The 20,813-nt window shown below is 39.0% G+C and overlaps 1 protein-coding gene across 2 annotated transcripts in view; it reads right to left on the reverse strand.

Annotated features, from left to right (window-relative positions):
- GARS1 (glycyl-tRNA synthetase 1) overlaps nt 1-18,730 on the reverse strand; it is a 40,405-nt gene extending 21,675 nt beyond the window's left edge. Inside the window, exons 1-9 of one of the 2 annotated variants that reach the window (XM_077996964.1) lie at nt 18,422-18,730; nt 17,624-17,741; nt 14,671-14,772; nt 13,524-13,626; nt 12,354-12,495; nt 10,732-10,820; nt 10,281-10,357; nt 3,790-3,935; nt 1,265-1,414 (exon numbers count right to left, since the gene is read on the reverse strand). In XM_077996964.1, coding sequence (XP_077853090.1) covers nt 1,265-1,414; nt 3,790-3,935; nt 10,281-10,357; nt 10,732-10,820; nt 12,354-12,495; nt 13,524-13,581 — 662 coding nt within the window. In that variant the 5' untranslated portion in view covers nt 13,582-13,626; nt 14,671-14,772; nt 17,624-17,741; nt 18,422-18,730. The remainder of the gene's footprint in view (nt 1-1,264; nt 1,415-3,789; nt 3,936-10,280; nt 10,358-10,731; nt 10,821-12,353; nt 12,496-13,523; nt 13,627-14,670; nt 14,773-17,623; nt 17,742-18,421) is intronic. The other variant, XM_077996963.1, reaches the window with a different exon arrangement.
- Nucleotides 18,731-20,813: the final 2,083 nt, after the last annotated feature.

The following is a 20,813-nucleotide window of genomic DNA, read 5'->3' on the forward strand; positions in this document are numbered from 1 at the left end:
CTTTAGACAAGGTCAGTCTTACACAGCTTCCTCAGTTTGGGAAGGCATGCTTGCTAGATATTGAAACGGTCAAAAACAAACAAACAAACAAAAAAACACTCAGACACTGGGAAATAAAACAAAGACTCAAATCTGACAAATTTTTCATTGCTATCATACCTGGCTAAAGTTTCTGATGACCTCCTCTTTTTACATAAAAGCCCAGAGGGGTCCTTCCCCCCACTTCCTCTAAGTTGTGCACATTCTTTCCTCTGTAAGTCCCTCCTTCCTAAACTATAAGCCTGAAGGGCCTAGAGATACAACTTGCACAGAACGTAGGCATCTTCTCCCAGGTGGCATCATGGGAACTCACAAGATGAGGCAGGTGCTGTGGATGCTTTGATTCAGAGTCAGTGCCTGGGCTATGTTATGACTCAAGTCTGTAATTACAGTGAGTAAGAAGAGGAGACAGGAAATGGGTGGGTGCTGGGGCTGGGAAAACACTTTGGGGCCTTAGAAAGTTATGTTGAGCTACACCTCATATTTTATATGGAATGTATTACACTGAGAGATGGTACCAGGAATAACATGTATAGAAATCACAAAAAGCTTAAGTCATAAAAACAGCTAAGTCATAATAAATTTCTAAAGAAATGTGGAAATCACCAGCTCCAATATGCCTTCCCACACAACCCTGGATAGATCAGACAAAAGTAGGCTAATTGAATAGAGGCAAGTGAGTGAATAGAAGTCATGAGGGTAAGCTTGCTTGCTGGCCTTTCTGTCATACAGGCCCCCAAATACCTGGACGGAGGTTGTGTCCAGAACACCAGTGGGTTACTGATACATCCTCACCCCAACTTTACCAATGTTGTCTGCCCTAGACACCTAGAACAATCCTCCTGTCATAACTTTCACCCTATCCCCACTCCACACTTTCATACACATCACCATTGCCAGGAATGCCTTGGTTTAGACAATCAAGATACTACCATCCTCTAAATATATGATGAACAAGGAAAAAGGTAATTTTAGAGCAGGTGAGATTTAAGATATTCTCCATCCTCCTTCCTTTCCCTTCAAGTTCACTTTTGTCACTCAAAACTGCCTATCATCCTGGAGATTACATTTAGAGGATTCCAAATGTAAAACATGATTTTTGGAGAAGACAAAAATAAATTCATAATCAGGATTATGAAGCAGAATTGTTTCAATATAGCAAGCTTTCATTTTCAATGCAATGCCAAGGTCATTCACTAATTTGTAAGAGTAACCTGAGCAGTACCTGACTCTGATCAGTCCAGATCGAGGGGAGATCTCATTTCTAAAAGAATTTCCAATCTGGGCAGCAGCAAAAGGCAACTTTCCTTGGTTGAATTCCAAAAGTCGTTTGAAATTCAAGAAAATTCCCTGTGCAGTTTCTGGTCTCAAGTACCTATAAATTTAAGTAAATCAGTCTGTTACAAAGAAAGAAATTATGTTTTCCAACAATCCTGAAATTCTAGATACAAATCCTAAAAGTCCTAAATATACCATTTTCACGACAAAGTTGTACAGGCCCTAAAATGAAGTTTTAGAAACATTTTCCTCAGTATCAAACATTATCACAGCAAGTATTAGAATATGTATTAATTAGTGTGGCAATACTACTGTTGGCAATGCCATTTCATTTAATTACATCAGTGAGTCAAAACCCCATTTCTCAAAAAGCAGAAATAAAAATAATTTAAAAACACCACCTCAGGCCAGGCGCAGTTGCTCACACCTGTAATCCCAGCACTTTGGAAGGCTGAGGTGGGCGGATCACCTGAGGTTGGGAGTCAAGATCAGCCTGACCAACATGGAGAAACCCCGACTCTACTAAAAATACAAAATCAGCCAGGTGTGGTGGCACATGCCTGTAATCCCAGCTACTCAGGAGGCTGAGGCAGGAGAATCGCTTGAACCCGGGAGGCAGAGGCTGCAGTTAGCCGAGATCACACCATTGCACTCCAGCCTGGGCAACAAGAGTGAAACTCCATCTCAAAAAACAAACAAACAAAAAAAAACACCACCTCTCCCATAGTGCCACCTGATGTTTTCTAAGTCATCATGTACATGAAGGCAGATGACAATCTTAGATCCTCTGGAAAATAATACCTACGCCTATGTTTAGCCCTGTTAACCCACATATTAAAACTTAACTGAGGGGCTAAAAAGAAATCAGTATGGGCTCACATTTAACATCAGCACTCACTTATCACTAACTATCACCTCACCAAGCCAGGTAATTTTCAATGTTTTTCAAATCATTTTATTCTCTGCAGTATTTTATATTTTCAACCAGAGGCTTGCACATTTCTCTGTATTTTAAAGATATAGTCAAGCAAATACACTATTAAAGCCACTGCCCTCTCAATTTCCTAGGAAATATCCTGTGCAAAACATCCACTAAGGAAGTGCTCCCAATGGCCTACTTCAAAATAAGTATTTTACTAAAATAACTTCAAAACCAAGGGGTAAAAACCCTAAAATTGTACTCTCTTCTTACTTAACAGACGAACTCTTTTGATTTTTATGGCCCTTTCCAGATTTAATCCAAATGTAAGTAAAGTTTACGTGCATATTTACAGTTACTATGTATAAAATTATGTATTATTTATTTTATACTTTTCCACTTTCTAAATAATAGCACAAATTTCTCACATTAATAGTGGCAGAATATTATACTAAACTAATCCACTTTACTATAATTTGTTTAACCACTCTCAAATTACTGAATAGGTTATTTCTACTTTTAGTTTACATACTGCTTGTAAGTATAGTTTCCTTTCCTTCTGAATTATTTCCTTAGATCAGTTCCCAGAAATGGAACGTCTGGGTCACGGGTTATGTCTCCTTTTATGACTCTCTGTACATATGGCCAAAATGAAAGGCTTGCCACCGGCCTCTTTCCATGAAATATTCCAAATCAACCTGATGTCTCATTAGAATAATTAACTGTGACACATTTTGTCACAATTAATTTTTCTTATTCTTCAGTCCCTCCTCTGGGAAACATGATCTATCTAGCTCATGTAGCAAAAACCTACTCTCTTACCGTAACATAAGAAAAATATCTAAAGCTATGAAAGGGAACATTGGCTAAGTCTGTTAAACAGTGGACAAGGAATCAGAAGATAAAGATTCCAATTCTGAATCATACTGTAAACTAACCAGATATTCTTTATCCGTGAAAACCACATCTTTCAAATCAACAGGCTACACCTATGCTGTCCAATATGGTAGGCCACTAGTCACATGTCTATTTAAATTTCAATTAAGATGAAATAAATTTTAAAATTCAGTGCCTCAGAAGAACTTGACCCATTACGAGTGCTCAAGAGCCAAATGTGGCTGGTAGCTAATCACACTGGACAACACAGATTACAGAACATTTCCATCACTGCAGAAAGTTCCATTGGACAGTGTCAGGCTAAACTAAATGGTTTCTAAAGTATCCTTCAGCAATAAGTTCAATGGCTTTCAAAACCATTCTTCAACTGTCCCTTCTGCCCTATGCAGCTATAACTAGAAGATATAGTAATCAGAGATTTTATATCTATTTTATGGCAAAAAAAATACATATATACCAAAACAGAAATTATATTCAGAAAGAACTTTTTTAAAGTAAGACTTATTTCTGCCATTATTTCTCCATAATATATTCATCTGTAGTTCTGTATATCACTTTTTAAAAGTTTTTCCTTCATAACATTGATATTTACCTTTTACTATAAGCAATTTTAAAAACTTCATTACATAAACAGGTAAACAATAAGTGATACACACCCAGGCATGTTTCCTCCAGGCCCAATGAAAGTCTTGAACATTAAGTTAAAAGATACTGGAGGGGATAGGTCATTTCCAGTAATGGGAGATTTTACATTATAGTTCACAAAAAGATCCGTAAGTTCTTGCTGTCCATAGTTATCAAGCTAAAGGACATATAAAGAAATTAGTGTAAAAGACAAAGAAAACAAGGCATAAGATATAAAGTATTATATAAAACCCTAGCAATCCACTGTTACAACTCACACAAAATTCAGGAACATCACAATTAACCTAACCTTCAGAACACCCACATTAAAACCATAACCAGCCGGGTGCTGTGGCTCACAGCTGTAATCCTAGCACTTTGGGAGGCCGAGATGGGTGGATCATGAGGTCAGGAGATCAAGACCATCCTGGCTAACACAGTGAAATCCCATCTCTACTAAAAATACAAAAAAAAAAAAAAAAAATTAGCCAGGCGTGGTGGCGGGCACCTGTAGTCCCAGCTACTCGGGAGGCTGAGGCAGGAGAATGGGGTGAACCCAGGAGGCGGAGCTTGCAGTGAGCCGAGATCGCGCCACTGCACTCCAGCCTGGGCAACTGAGACTCCGTCTCAAAAAAAATAAATAAATAAAAATAAAAATAAAAAGCCCATAACCAATTTACACACTTTCCATTTATCAAGAGAGAAACAAAATATCTTTCTGGGACCTAAAACTCATATAGTCACTGTTTCAAAATGAAAGATAAAGCAAAATACCTCTTATTCAATTATAACAGTTATTAGTTGGCAAGAATCTGAAATTACATAAATAAGTTTACAAAGCTGAATTTTACTACTCTGAACACACTTAAGGTGCATTTCTGCATTTCTCTGTATTTTAAAGATCCAGTCAAGCAAATATACTATTAATAGCCACCACCCTCTCCTCAATTGAGTAATTAAATGTGCACTGAACTTTCCCTTAGGAGCTAAGATATTAAGCTCCTAGAAGATAGAAGCTGTATCTTATTAACCTCAGCATTTTCCAGTGTATTGCACATTCTATACATTGATCATCAATGCCAAATCCTGTAAAATGATGTATGACCTCCAATTCAAGAATTTCAAGTGGCTATGACAAACCATCTAATAGTAAGCAATATTTAAAACTTAAAAGTCTCCTAATAGAAACAAAGTAATTCAATAAATCAATTAATGGCCATAAGAACTGAAGCTTTGAGTTCAGAAAGACCTGGGTGTATCTCCCAACTCTATGCCACTTATGGGTTGTGTGACTACAGATTAAGTCTTACGTAACCTCTCTAAGAACAGGGGAGAACAGCATCTACCTCACTATGTAAGACTATTATGAAGATTAAAAACATGTAAAGTACTTAGCACAGGCAGGACCTGGTATATAATACCTACTCGATAAAGAGCAATTATGTTTGCTCCCCTCATAAATCCAATGGTATTTCCACTCCATAAAAAGGCAACTCACTCACACTAACCACATGTTCCAGGTTTGAACACGCGATTTAAAACACTAAGCCTTCTAGACTCTATTTCTACAGAATTTCTAGGGGGAATCCACAAGATAACATTATACAATTACCCAAGAGGCTGGATCAATGAGGAAACTGTTCCAGTGACCTTCAAGACACGGGTACCGTAAATATAAGCTGGTCCTACTACAGCAGAAAGTCAAAGAGCCTGAGGAACATCTATTTCCCAGGTAATTCAAGAATATATAGTGTTTTCCAATAAAAGGCATAATTTAAAAAGAAATCAGGAGGAAAAAGATTCCGCCAATAAAGATAGAAATCAAAACCCCTGGGAAAGGGAATCTGGCAATATCTGACAAAATTACATTTGTATGTATCCTTTGACCCAGTAATCCCATTTCCAGGCATCTATCCCAAAGACACAATAGCAAAAACATGAAAATATATAAGCACAAGATTATTCGATGCAGCACTATCTGTAACGTTAAAGATGGGAAATAACCCAAATGTCCAGCAGTGGACAACTGGTTATATAAAATATATCCACACAATGCAGAATTATGTAGCTATAAAATGGAAGGAGGCAATCTCTATATACTATGAGGGACCAATCTCTGAAATATTTTGTTATGTGAAGAAAACCACCATGGAGAAAAGTGTATATGGAATGCAACCATTTATTTAGAAAGGGGGGCATACAAGTATCTATGTCTTTGTTTATATTCTATTTTTTTTTTAAAAGGCAGTTGTTTCAAGTTAAAAACTCCTCAGGAAGCAGGGAAGGTGAAGGGAAGAGAGATAGTAGACTACTTAAATATACCTTGTTTTTTAGATTTGCCTTTAGAGGTATAAAAAATGCTTTATATGATTATAAAACAAATTTTAATTTTTTTAAATTATACTTTAAGTTCTAGGGTACATGTGCACAACGTGCAGGTTTGATACATAGGTATACATGCGCCATGTTGGTTTGCTGCACCCATCAACTCGTCATTCACATTAGGTATTTCTCCTAATGCTATCCCTCCCCCACCACCCCACCCCCTGACAGGTGTGTGATGTCCCCCACCCTGTGTCCAAGTGTTCTCATTGTTCAATTCCCACCTATGCGTGAGAACATGCAGTGTTTGGTTTTCTGTCCTTGTGATAGTTTGCTGAGAATGATGGCTTCCAGCTTCATCCATATCCCTGCAAAGGACGTGAATTCATCCTTTTTATGGCTGCATAGCATTCCATGGTATATATGTGCCATATTTTCTTAATCTAGTCTATCACTGATGGACATTTGGATTGGTTCCAAGTCTTTGCTATTGTGCTATATGATTATAATACAACTTTTTAAAAATGAAACCCTGAATACTGAAAATAAAATGAAATACATGCACTAACTGCATATCTAGCTGATGACATAACCACAGAGAGAGAATGACTCCAAGTGACTTTAAATACAGTTATCAGACTGTAAGACTACACACTGCTGGCATATCCCTAAAGAAAAGAATAAAAATGTTTTTAACTGTTTTCAACATTTATATTGCCGATGGTGGTGTGGGTACTGTCATTCTGAGACTGTTAACGTATACAGTGGGTGATAAGGCATGTCAATAGTTATGTTTTGTTACTGAGAAGTGGGATTTTTGGTGAGGTTTACATGAAGGAGAGAGATTTAAGATTAACATAGTAAAAACCCCATAAACCTAACTTTAAGTAAACTATTAAGTATCTACATTAACTCACGAAAATTTTATCTTTTAAAAAATACCAATTTCCTAGCTCAGATCACTGACAAGGTCTATAATTAGTGATCAATACCATCCCCACTAGTAAGTACCAGGGCTCTTTGGAGAAATGTCTGATTCCAAGTCTGGGACAGGAAATGTACAAGATGAGATGGCAATATCTTGTCATATTAAAGGAAGTTTTCAGAGACTACTAGGGCTGTGTCAAAAAGACTCAGCAGAGAACTCCTAGTCACCAAAGACTGGACAATTTCACCATCAATAAGATAAATGCAACTGACTGAATATCAAATATTTGAATCTAAAGTTCACAACAGCAGGAGGAAAAAAGGAAAAGGCAGGCAGGAACTCGTGAATTTCTGAAGGATGTTAGGGAACCAACTAATGGAAAACAGGTTAAAAAAGACAATGGGTGGGAGAACGGATTAAGCACTTTTTCTCACTTTTCTTTATAAATGGTGTCTCAGAGAAATCAAATAGTTGATAGAAAATGTTTTTCCATACAGAAATAGTCTAGCTAAAAAATATATATATAACAGAATGACAAAAATCACCATTTTGAAACCCCCTCATCAGTTAATGCACCTAAACAATGGACATCAATGGCCACAGCCCACAGAAGAGCTGACCAGGTACTATGTACCTCTGGACAGGAGGCCATAACACCACTTAATCAAATGTCTTGCCAAAAATACCTGGTCAAGCCTCTAAATCTAATACAGAAAAAGATGAACATGTGTAACCTCACTACAATAACATAATTAGCCAAATCCAGACCAAATTCCAGTAGAAAACAATAAGGAACAAATGACTCAGCTTCTTGAAAAAAATTTTAATGAAAATGCTGGGAAAAAAAGGGAATGAGGGAAGGCCATATAGATTGGAAGAGATTTAAGAAACATATCAACCAATCACAAAGTACAGACTTTATCTGGATCCCAATTCAAATTTTAAAAACTGGAAATATTTAAGACAGCCTAGAAAACATGAACACTGATTAAATATTTGATACTAAATTATTAACATTTCCCAAGGTAAGAGGATTGAAAAAGATTTTTAAATCATTTAAAAAGCCTTTATTTTTAAAGGATTTTTCTCTTTTAGAGATAGATAATGAAAAATTTACAGGTATAATAAAATAATGTTTGAGATCTGCTTCAAAAAAATTCAGGCTGGGCACCATGGCTCACATCTGTAAACCTAGCCCTTTGGGAGGTCCAGACAGGAGGATCGCTTGAGCTCAGGAGGTCGTGGCTGCAGTGAGCCACGTTCATGCCCCTGCACTCCAGCCTGTGCTACAGAGTGGGACTCTGTCCCCACCCTACCACACACAAAAAATTAGGGGAAAGAAGTCAGTAAAGTGAGAGGGGAATAGATACAAAAAAATTTAACAGTGAAGCACGGGGATAGGTACGTAATTGTTTATTACGTTTTTATTTAACATATAAAATTTCGTATGTTTTGAATTTTTCATAAACAAGTTAAAAATGATTTTTAAAACTGGAACATCCAGAGATGGGCCAGCAAAAACAGAGACGAGAAACAAAAGAATTCGTTCTGAGCTGTTAAATCCACATAATAGGAGTAGAGGTCTTCCTACCACAGAAGGTGAATCAGGACCTTTAAAGAAACAATCATGCTTCATAAAGCTGAAAAGGAGTCAGACACTAAGGTGCAGAAAACGCTATTCTGTGCTTAAGCAACAGATGGGCTTTCAGCCAGTGAATCCACCAGGGCCATTTCTGAGTGCTACACCATTTCCCATGGGTCCCTAACTTTTCATTGAAGATTATATTGACAGCTGTACATGTATCTGATATGGCAAATCAAAAAACAAATTGCTCTCCTAGAACACGGATCTGAAATAAAAGAGAAGGCCAATGCTCAAACAATAAATTGACTTGTCAAATCAACTAGTTACTTCCCAACTCTGACAACGTACTTGGAAATGAATGATACTGTTAAGGTCAAAAACATATATATACACAAAACCTCAGTAAATCTAAAATTCTGAATGGAAAATTTTAGGGATACTTAGAGGCACTTCCCATTTTTTCTAATAAAGGGCATGCCTTTGGAAAAGAAAATGAGATGAACATGTGGCTTCAACAGCATCAAAATATAAGAAATAATTTTCTAAACCATCAATAACTGTACTAAAACAATGAGCTTCAAGCAAGGGATAAAATTATACTCCACAAGGATCAAAATAAATCAGCAGATGATTCAACAGCCAAATTAAGAGAGTTTTCAATGTAAATGAAGGAGAAATTATTTTAGCTATGTTGGAAAGTTAACTATCACAGAGAAAAATAAGCATGCTAAAAAAAAAATTAGAACAGTGGAAAAGTATCCAGTAATTCCCATGAGAAAAAAACAACAAATTAGGGAGTTCTATATTCAGACACAGAGAGAGACAGAGATCTGTGTAAAGAAAATAGGTTTAATCACTGTACTGGTTTTTTGTTTGTTTTTCACCCAAGGAAGTAAATAAAATTTAAGAAGTGAGCCTCAGTAGACCTCATGAGTAAACATGGTGTTGGAGAAACGTACTTTGCCTAAATGGAACAGCCGATAGATGAGGTGAGACACTAGCAACATATATACCTGAGCACATGCATCTTCCCAGGGAGACGTGCAGTTTTGATCATATTCTTAGGGTGGTCTGTGACTCAAAAAAAGGATAAGAACTACTTCTAATATAGAAAGTATTCCTGCAATTGGCAAAAGGTCAGAATAAATTATCTCTGTGGTCTCTTTGTTGTCTTATCTAAAATTTGTCAGCTTAAATATACAAATTATAAAACTTTAGAACTACAGGCAAACTGAGAAAAGCAAGGACAGAAAAGTAGGGACCTGCTGATGAGGTTCTAAGAATAACAGCACAAAATCAGGGTCCAAGCAGAGGCAGATCAAACAGCTAGTGAGAAAGTGCTCATCAAGTTATCTGCCCTGAAATCTCCACACCAGTGCTGAACACTACCCATCATCAGTCACTCCTGTGGTTTTAGCTATTAAATCCAGAAAAGCAGTTTCCAAGGACAGACAAATTTAATGCCTATTTACACTAACTTGTTAGTTTTGGCTGAAATAAAGGGTTAGTCACAAAAGAGAGAAGAAAATAAAACTGCAAAAAAAGAGATGCTATAAAGGACAGAATTAACCTCTGCTTCTTTACAGTGTGGCCAGGGTCAGCATAATGGGAAATGCAACAATCATTAAACACTGGAAGAAGGACAGCGACCACCTAGGTTACTCTGATAACATCTCTAGAGTACTCACCTGGGCCAAAACACTTTCCATCTCTGATTTCTTTTCGACAGAACACTTCTTATCAGACATCAATTTCTGTAAATGAGCTGTAAGAACAGTGTTGACATATGATAATCAACGGGAAAAAGGACAATGCACTTTTCAGTTTCAATGCTGGACAATTAAAAAGTAAATCCATGGATAAAGTTCTTAATTTACATGAATCCCATGGTTGATTTTACAGCAGTAGTCATGGTATTGTCTTGATTCATTTGCTAATTAGAAAAATCATCTGTATGTAACTAATTAATCTACACAAAACTTTTTTAAAAAATAAGGGACTTGATTTATATACTTAAGATCTGTGCACTTTACTCTTTGAATGTTATGCCTCAATAAAACATTTAATGGAGAACATCTGAGAGAAAGTTTAAACCTTTTATTTTGATCAATCCTACCTGAAGGAGATGAAGAACCTCACCTTTTAATAGATGGTCAGCCCGAAAACATTCTCCATTTTTTACATCTTTCACCATGAAGTCAGCAAATTTGTCTACATGGCCAGAGGTCCTAAATTAACAAACGCCAACTCAATTCGTCATTCTCATACAAATTACACCTAGATATTACCTTATAATTCCCCATCAGTGTTTATATCTGTGTATCTCAAAGATGGAAGCTCCCACATCTATAGTAATGATGTATCCATGACAGATGGTAATGTATGCCAGAGAAAATTCTTCCTCAAATCTATTTTTCACCCTCTCCCACATTCTTCCTTCCCATAAGAAAAAACACATTAACTACACAATAAAAAGACAATTCTTTTCTACAAGTTGTCATAAAGTCTGTACTATTCTTCAGGATCAATTAATCCATGCCTATGCCATTATTATTAGTGATCTAAACAAAGGTCAAAATCATTGGGAATTTGACTAGTTAAAAATTCATGGCAGTTCAGTATAGACATTGAACCTTAAGAAAGTGGTTCCTGCCACTGAAACCTGTACTGACATTGGTATTATCTCTACAAAGTTCCTATTGGTGGAACAAGTAGCTAAAAGGATAGGTAGTCTTGATCTTATAGAGCCATCATCCAGAATTCCTCATCTTAACTGGCTGAAATTATTAAGAGAACCTAACGAATGCCAATAGTAAAAATCAGCTCTCCACCAGGCAACCTTAAATGAATAATGACGAGTTACAAAATGATAAGAATTCCTCTTTGAGTTTCACATTCTGAAATTCTGCCCTACTTTGGGAGGCCAAGGCGGGCGGATCACTAGGTCAGGAGATCAAGACCACCCCGGCTAACACAGTAAAACCCCGTCTCTAATAAAAATACAAAAAAAATTGGCCAGACGTGGTGGCGGATGCCTGTAGTCCCAGCTACTTGGGAGGCTGAGGCAGGAGAATGGCGTGAACCCGGCAGGTGGAGCTTGCAGTGAGCCGAGATCAAGCCACTGCACTCCAGCCTGGGCGACAGAGCGAGACTCCGTCTCAAAAAAAAAAAAAAATTCTGCCCTACTTTCAATAATGTTGGTAGGAATAATCTAAGTTTCTGCATTGAAATTTCAATACAAATAGTATTTAACTGAAAATCTCTACAAATATACCTTTGCTCAGAACTTCTAAAAACTTGTATTAAGGAAATAATCAAGGATACACCCAAAAATCCATCTATCAAGAAATTCAGTGCAGTCAAAAATGAGAAACACCTTAATGCTTTCAATATGGCACAAACTAACATATTATGGTACTTCCATAAAACAATACTATGCTGTCATTAAAAATGCTTTAGATGAATAGTTAATGACATGAGTATGTATTAATCTATATTACATGAAAATAAGCAGTGTACTGCTAACACTGAAATACATAGGGACATACAGAAAAAACAGATTGGAAGGACAAACACAATCATCTTAACATGGCTATCTGTGAGCAGAAGGTATATGTTTGTTTTTCCATATTTTCCAGATTTTCTACATGAACATGAGTAGTTCTTTATAATCAGGAAGTTATTTAGATAAGCATATTAAATAATTTAATAAGTTGTTTTATTTAAAGTAGGATTCCCCCCACTCCAAAGTAGGATCTCACTTTAAAACTGGCTCAGGGGTGAGCATGGTGCAATCGATCTCCAGGATCTGTTCCTCTTGGATAAAGTGCTGCCTCCAGGTCTGAATAATATTGTTCTTCAAAGCACAGCCAACTGGCCCAAAGTCATACAGACCACTAACACCTATAGAATATGAGAGGAAAACATGTACTTTACTTTGTTACTCTGAACAAATGAAGGCAAGGAGACATGAGAAACTGATACCTACAAGACTTTACATACTCCCTAAAAGTGTATTCAAGTCAACAATGCAAATCCCTCAATACTGAAGAGCCTTACTTTCAGCTAGCTGATGGAAGTAAAATAAAAAAGCTCTTACACCATTTACTAATTTCCTATTTATTCCCTAATTTCAAGCAGGACTAGCCCAAAATCTACAACAAAAGTTCCCCTTATACAAGAAACAGAATGAAAAAACAGATTATAGTTTTCTGCCATAAAAATTAGAAAATAATTTCTCACAACATCTGATAACAATGAGCTATAATTTTAGCATCCAATTCTCTACTTTATTCCTGGGTATTTGAGGCACTATTTAACCTCAAAAGGGTAAACATTTACAGATCTGCTTAGCCAAACTCAAGTCAACTTTCAGTGGCAAAGTACTATATGTCTAACGTTGTTGTAATAATCTACTGACTATGAAAAATACAGTTTTACATTTCATCAGTGAATTGCATTTGCCTATATACCTTCATATGGCATTCAGAGTGATTGATCTACATCCCTGGGACGAATGCTTTCTCCTGGCAGATGACCATAAAGAATAAACTAAGGACTGTTTTATCACCGCCCCTGTGTGAAGGGTCACAGTATAGTTAGCCAGTACTATAATGGCCCTCTGTCGCTCCTCAGTCACATTGCATTTTAAAAAGAGTACATGAGTACACAGACACATCAAATGCATACATGGGCCTCCAACAATTCCCTACATCCTAATGGAAAATAGTGCTCTCCAAGAATAAATACAGTGGGGAAAAATAACAGGTATTACACCAAATGGTGACTCCAAGCAAACAAAAGCAAAACATCTATCCCCTGCTTTGTGGCCTGATACAAGCAGATACCAACAGGCAAGCCATGTTCTCGATTTAAGTATAATATTAGAGCCACTAACAACACAACAGTTCTTTTTGTCGTTAATCCCTTACCTCCATAAATAGCAAAAGCTTGATCATAGAAAAACCTCCTCTTCAGGGTATCTTCCATTTTTGCTCGGTCTACAATATCATCTTTGGGCTGTAATGCCAGCTCCTGTTAGACATTAAATAAAAAGTGAGTGATTGGAGGGGTGGGTGGGAATCTGAACTTATGTATCTGAATTTAGTTTATTCCTCACCAGAATTAAATATAAAATTTATCAAACAGACAAGATTTTGACAGGTTAAAAACAATAGAAGCCACAGGTCTTTTTTTCCCTTTGAGTAATATAAAAGATACCTTTACTTCATCATTTAGGAAAATATATGATCATTTCCAAGATTACAAGACTAAGCTTGGCCAGGTGCGGTGGCTCATGCCTGTAATTCCAGTACTTTGGGAGGCTGAAGTGGTGGATCACCTGATGTCAGGAGTTCAAGTCCAGCCTGGCCAACATGGCAAAACACTGTCTCTACTAAAATACAAAAATTAGCTGGGTGTGGTGGCGGGCACCTGTAATCCCAGCTATTTGGGAGGCTGAGGCAGGAGAACCACTTGAACCTGGGAGGCAGAGGTTGCAGTGAGCTGAGATCGCACCATTGCACTCCAGCCTGGGCAACAGAGTGAGACTCCGTCTCAAAAAAAAAAAAAAAAGACTAAGTTTACTTCGATGTAGATACTGATAAGCAATATAAGCAATATTTGAATTGTTAGTGGATTGCTATAGCAAAATGATTAATTTAAAACCCCAAACAACTTAAGTTTGGTGATGGGAGATCTATTGTTTGAAAGGTCTGGGAGCAGGTATCAAATAAACAGACTTTTTCCTTAAAACAAACAAACAAAAATCATTATTTCCAGACATAAGAGAAGTCGTAAAGAAGAGCACAGTCCTTTCCATGGAAATTCATGCAGCGTATTGAGTCCAGAATTTGCAGGGTCAGGAAGGCGTTATTAAAAAGTTGACATTTTGAGTTGCATTTTGAAAGGATGAGGAGTCTACCAGGTAGAGGGAAAGGAGAAGAAGGCATTATGGATAAACAGATAAACCAAATGATACTTGTTCAGAAACTTTTCTAGGTCTCTCCCATCCAAAGAAATTAAAGATGAACAATCCTATACCTACTTACGTTCCTATTTTAGCATCCCAGGACTCACCTTTGCTTCCAGAACCCTCTTGCGGGCTTTGAGCTCAGCCACTGCTTTGTCTACATCTACTTGGGGTGCTTTATCTTCTTTGAGTTTTCGCACAAGATCTCCCTAGCCAACAAAAAGAATTTATATTCAGGATTGGTTTCAGAAGTCAAGAAATGTTAGAAATGTGTTTTTAAGCATGCCTTTTAAAAAGTCTATGTAAGAATGATACAATTCAGGTCAAGTGTGGTGGCTCACGCCTGTAATGCCAGCACTTTGGAAGGCCCTCTTCACCACCTGAGGTCAGGAGTTTCAGATCATTCTGGCCAACATGGTGATACCCCATCACTACTAAACACACAAATCAGCCAGCCGTGGTGGTGGGCGCCTGTAATCCCAGCCACTCGGGAGGCTGAGGCAGGAGAATCACTTGAACCCGGAAGGCAGAGGTTGCAGTGAGCTAAGATCACGTACGTCACTGCACTCCAGCCTGGGCGACAAAGTGAGACTCCGTCTCAAAATGAAAAAAAAAAAAAAAAAAGAATTATGCAATTCAAATGTTTATTATGCGAGTGGTCATTATGAATGAAGGTCTCTGCCCTCTTCATTTATAATCTAGAAGAACATACAGGCAAGTTAACAAATAACTGCTCACAGGGTGAATTTTTTCCTTTGGGTATAGAGGGGAGAAAAAGGAGGGGAGAAAAGCATTGATTAAAAAGTAAGAAAGAGCAAGATCTGTACTGAGAACACAGAAGAACCAATAAATTGACCACCCTCTTAAATCTCTCTCCTCTCGCTTACAAAAAACAAAAAAATATTATTCAGTTTTCCTCCCACTTCTCTGATCATTCTTCTCAGTCACTGCTGGCTCATCTTCCTTTGCCTTTCTCTTTATAGTTGGAATTTTTTCCTTGCTAATATTTCTGAATTATTTTATTAACTTCCAACAACCTATACTAATTCCATATTTATAGTAATATGGTGAACTAGATCATCTGAGAAAACAAACAAAATATTACCTATATAGGATGAAAAACTTTCAGCTGAGTAATTAAAGTTGTTAAATTGATAGAGCCGTTGGGCACCCAACAGAGTTTTTAATTTCAGTGATCCATTTCCATACAATATGTGGTTCATTTTCACACTGCATGATTGTTTTTGGTAGTCTCTTGTTCTTTGCTCATGTTTTTGAGTCCTCCTTCTATTTTAAAAAATTATCTTAAGCATTTTAAAAGTATGTGATTATTCTAATACTTTTGGAGAATCTAATTCTATTATCATTTCCCCTGAGTCTCACTCAAGGTGGCTCGTTTCCTTGTGGGTTTTTAAATTTCGAGTTTAGCACTTATTATTTTGGTAACCGTAATCTGTGAAATATCCTAGAAGACCAATGTGGAAAGTCTGCTTCTTTTGCAATATGACGTTCTGGTTAAAGTATATGAAGAAAGACATACATAGGTGGAAAAGGAAAAATAATTTTAAAAGCCGTTTCGCATAATTGTGGATATTCTTTGATACTACCTCAAAACTCTGACAAGTGTTACTTTCTTCAAGGTTATTTCTAACTCAGAAACTATAGCAATGAATTTTTTGTACTGTTAGAATAAATCTATTAATGTATCTTAAGCTTTGAATGGCTCTTTCACCAATACCTGATTTCATATCATGCACTGGTCACCTGGAAAAATATTGGTTCACTGAGTTATGCAGATTATCCAACTACTATCAAAAAAAAAAAATCCACGTTTGTTAATATCACCACTCATCTCATCACAAATATCTTTAAGGACTGTGAAGCTGCCAAGCTCACAGCAAAAGATACGCGTTTTCTCAGATTCTAAAATTTCCCCAAAGGTTATTATTGGCCACAAATAGTAACCACTGTTTTCTTAAAGTGACAAACTCACTCATTCATTTTCCAGATTAACAAATTTCTATGAAACGTGCTACTAACAAGACCAGTCGTTAAGTAAAAATCCCACTCCGGAAAGGTTTTCAATTGCACTTCACAATGGAATTATCCAAAATGGATAGGGGTGACAGTGTGTCTCACTTCCCCATAAACAAAAAATGGGTAAAATTAGATCCTCTTTAAATTATCTTTCAGCTGACATCGGACTCAATAATTCACACAATTAACTAACTGATATATGTATGTTCCTGGAAAATTAGAAAAAATATCCAAACTAACTTAAATCAACTAACTCACATATTCGGAAAATATCTTAAAGTACAAAACAATTAATAATCAAGACAATATAAACAGTACACAAGGCAGTAACAGCATCGGAAAGCTGCCGCGATCAAAGTTTACTTTAGTTAACTTGATCCAGTCTTAACTACCAATGGATGATTTTCACTGCAGTTCCAGGCTAACGTGGCAGAGGGAGGGGTTTGGGTGTGGTTTTTTTTCCCCCAAATTAGTTGTATGCTCCCTTCTAAAGGGAAGGATATTTAAAAAAAAAAAAGGCAAGTTAAGAAAAGACAAAGGAACCACACCTAATTTTATTTGTGGAGTGGAAGGTGGGTGGAGGGAGACAGAGAATATACAATCTGTGTTCTGACACCAATCATGAAGAAAAAAGTTAAGCCCGTGGTGATATTTCAAAATGAAAGGCTATTTATTAAAATCAGTCAGGCTCAAACCAGTGAAGAGGACAGATGGCAAAGTGGCTGAATTTGCGGCAGCTATGCCCCAATGAATTATTTCCGAGAGAGGGTTCCACCCTCTGTAGCTAAGGCAAATTATTGCATCAGGCGCCCATGCAGGAGAAACCCGTTTGGTGTTTACTACTAGGTCATCGATCTCCGGGGTCCTACTGCAAGCTTCTGGCTCTCCCTAATTGGATATGGGAATCATCTGAAATAATCTTTTCCTCGCCATCTCTAAATTCTAATCTCTATGGCAGTGCCCTAGGTAAAGGAGGTCTACATTAAATCACCAAGCCCTCCAGCCCATGAAACCTTCCCTCACCTTCGGGAAAATCAAATTTCAAAATATTCCATACTAAGGATGGCTGACTTCACCAAGTAACTCCGCAACATTTAGTTTCCCAGGTTTACGATCTGAGAGCTCACTGGTTCCAAATGGCCTGTTCAGAAGCCAGAAAAGATGACACGAGCAAAGGATGATGAGTTCACAGCATTAATAGAAGAAGTTCGACACCTCCCCACATCCACGTTTCAACTCTGTTTTCTCAGCCAATCATTCGGCTAAACTAAGCACTGAATGAAGGAAGATGTTAAGGAGGAAACACTATTCAAAGCGTCCTGAAGATTAAAGGGCCTGGCCGTAAGACGAAAGAACCGGCAGTTTTTCGGCTCATCATTGACCACGGAAAGTATTAGGAAGCTTTCCACCCAAGGTGCACAAAGAGTACAGCAGAGCCTGTAAAACTGAAGGTTATTCAGTTAGGAGGCGAGGAGAACCAAAGGGTCACAGATCCCAGCCCCACTGGAAACAGAGGAGACGCGGGCTGTGACAGAATGGGGAAGGGACAACAGAGCCTGAGGAGAGGGACGCAGGAAGTCGGAGGGGTTCCAGGGAGTCATCCAAACAGAGAGGAGGACGGAGGTCCGCAAGAGATGAGGTGGCTGACGCACGGGGGACTTGGGACCAAAGTGGGGGAGGCGAAGAAGACGCCAGAGGATGAATGGAAAGAAAGGGGTAACCGAAGAGGAGGACAGTTCCTCGGGGAGGAGGGAAGGATAGCCAGAAGAGGGCCCTGGAAGAAGAGCCGAAGGCTTAGCAGAGGGCGCAAAACACCGGTACCTGCTGGCGCACTGCTAGCCTGAGAGGTGCCAGCACCTCCTCAGCCCCCGCGCCGTCCATGCTGCTCCGGGAGGCGGCGGGGAAGGAGATCGGGGCGCAGGAGGGCGCGCTGAGGGGTCGGCGGGGCGGGAGCGAGGGCCGGGCTAAGAGCCGGGGCGGCAGCAGCAGCAGTAGAGCGGCGCGAGCACCTCTAAGCAGCGCTGGACGCGGAGAGGGCATGAGCCGGCGGCCCTGGGCGGTCTAGAGAGGGTGGCGACCGAAGCGGCGCGCGCGGCCAGGCCCGGAGCATGATGAAATCGCCGCGTAAACGCCGCGGCGCGCGTGCTGCCGCACATTCCCCACCCCACGACGCGGCGCCGGGTCGCCGCCGCAGATTCGACACAAAACCCGGAAGGACACATCCTAGGGTTTTCTCCGGCTCGGGCGAGGGGTAGGGCTGCGAGTGAACAGAGTTGCACAGAAGTGCGTCAAGCCACCCCAGCATCGTGGGGTGGATGTTCAAAGACACAGCTCTGAGCGAGACCTGCAGGCCGAGGCACACAAGAACCTTCAAAGCATAGGTTTTTACACGAGTGACACCCCGGCGCACCTACTTGAACGCACACTTCTGTTTCTGTTCTTTCGCGCTCTGCGCCTTAGAAGGGTCGCAAAACATCAAATCAGATAGGGACCTTAGACTTATGTTGCTCAAGTGCAGATGTTCCCCAGATGAGGAAATAGGCCCAGAGAGGTTAATGATTTTCCCAGTGTCATACATTCCTGGTCCTCCAATGTCAAGACAAACGCTGGCGAAAGGCGGAGGAGTGAGGGGAAAGGGTCACCCCAGGCTTTCTGGAGAAGGTAAATTCCAATCTGCCCTTGCGGGGCGAGCAGGATTTGAACCAGCAGAGATGAGGAAAGGCAAAAGGTGCCTGATAAGTCCTTCTGCTTGGCATAGCGTCAATCTATCTGCCTCCTGTGGTTAGGCCCCAGCAGACCAACCACCCAGAGATGGCTTCCGCCTGCCCCACACCCGGTTCCTCCTGCCCAAAGGGTGGAGGGCCTAGAAAAGCTGGGTTCCCTCTCCAGAAAAAGAAGAGAAAAATAATGTGTTGGTTATAAAAAGAGCATTGCGCACACCTGCAAAAATGGCTAAAATGAAAATGATGGAAAATGCCAAGTGACCCTCTGAGACTCTCCTACACTGCTCAGGGGAGTGTCAACTGGTGCAGCCAGCCACTTGGGAGCTCTTCGGCAGTATCCACTGAAGCGGAGCACACACATCTCCTGTCACCCACAATCCCACCCAGGAGTGTGCAGGAGTAGACGGGCTCACTATAATGAAGTCTCCTTTCCTAATAGTACGAAAGTCCATGTTAGTTCTCTTCCCATTCCAGTGTGCAGTTCTGGAGAAGTTCTTCCAATTCAACATGAGCAGGGTGGGTTGCTTAAGAACCTTCTGCAATATTGAACAGTTATATTTTTAAACACTTTTATTTCAAGATTTGATATCAATTATAATTCATTTGGCTTTTATTTTACTAGGTAATTTTGAATTTATTTTAATATTTTTAAATGTGAAAATCATTTTAAGTATTACTTTTATTTTTATTTAGATTTTTATTAAAATGTTGAAATTCTATATCCTTTGAATAAAACTGTATTTTATTTCTAAAGAATTCCTTAGATCAATAATGTCTCATCCATTTTCATGTTAGAACAGTCCTGAAAGGACTCCAAATCTGTTCTTCCCTCCTCCCCCACCAATTCATCCTCCCCACTGCTGCTTCAGTCTTTCTTTCTTTCTTTCCTTCCTTCCTTCTCTCCCTCCCTCCCTCCGTCTTTCTTTCTTTCTTTCTTTCTTTCTTTCTTTCTTTCTTTCTTTTTCTTTCTTTCTTTCTTTTCTTTATCTCTCTCTCTCTCTCTCTCTTTCTTTCTTTCTTCTTTTCAGACAGACTATCACTCTTTCACCCAGGATGGAGTGCAGTGGCATGATCTTGGCTCATTTCAACCTCTGCCTCCCAGGTTCAAGCGATTCTCCTGCCTCAGCCTCCTGAGTAGCTGGGATTACAGGCGCGTGCCACCACGCCAAGCTAATTTTTAAATTTCTAGTAGAGACAGGGTTTCACCATTTTGGTCAGGCTGGTCTCGAACTCCTGACCTCGTGATCCACCCGCCTCAGCCTCCCAAAGTGCTGGGATTATAGGTGTGAGCCACTGCGCTCGGCCCAGTCATTATTTGTGAAAGGCAAATCTGACTGTGTCCCTTCTCTTCTCAAGACACTTCAGTAGGTCCTTCATGGCCCTTGGCAGAATTTCCCAGTTTTCCTTTGAAAACTGTGTCTGCACAATAATGATAATAGTTTACATTTGTTGAGGACTCACTATGTACCATTTCGTTCTAATTTATCTCA

The sequence above is a fragment of the Macaca mulatta genome, chromosome 3 (genome assembly GCF_049350105.2).
Source record: "Macaca mulatta isolate MMU2019108-1 chromosome 3, T2T-MMU8v2.0, whole genome shotgun sequence".
NCBI classification, from domain to species: domain Eukaryota; kingdom Metazoa; phylum Chordata; class Mammalia; order Primates; family Cercopithecidae; genus Macaca; species Macaca mulatta.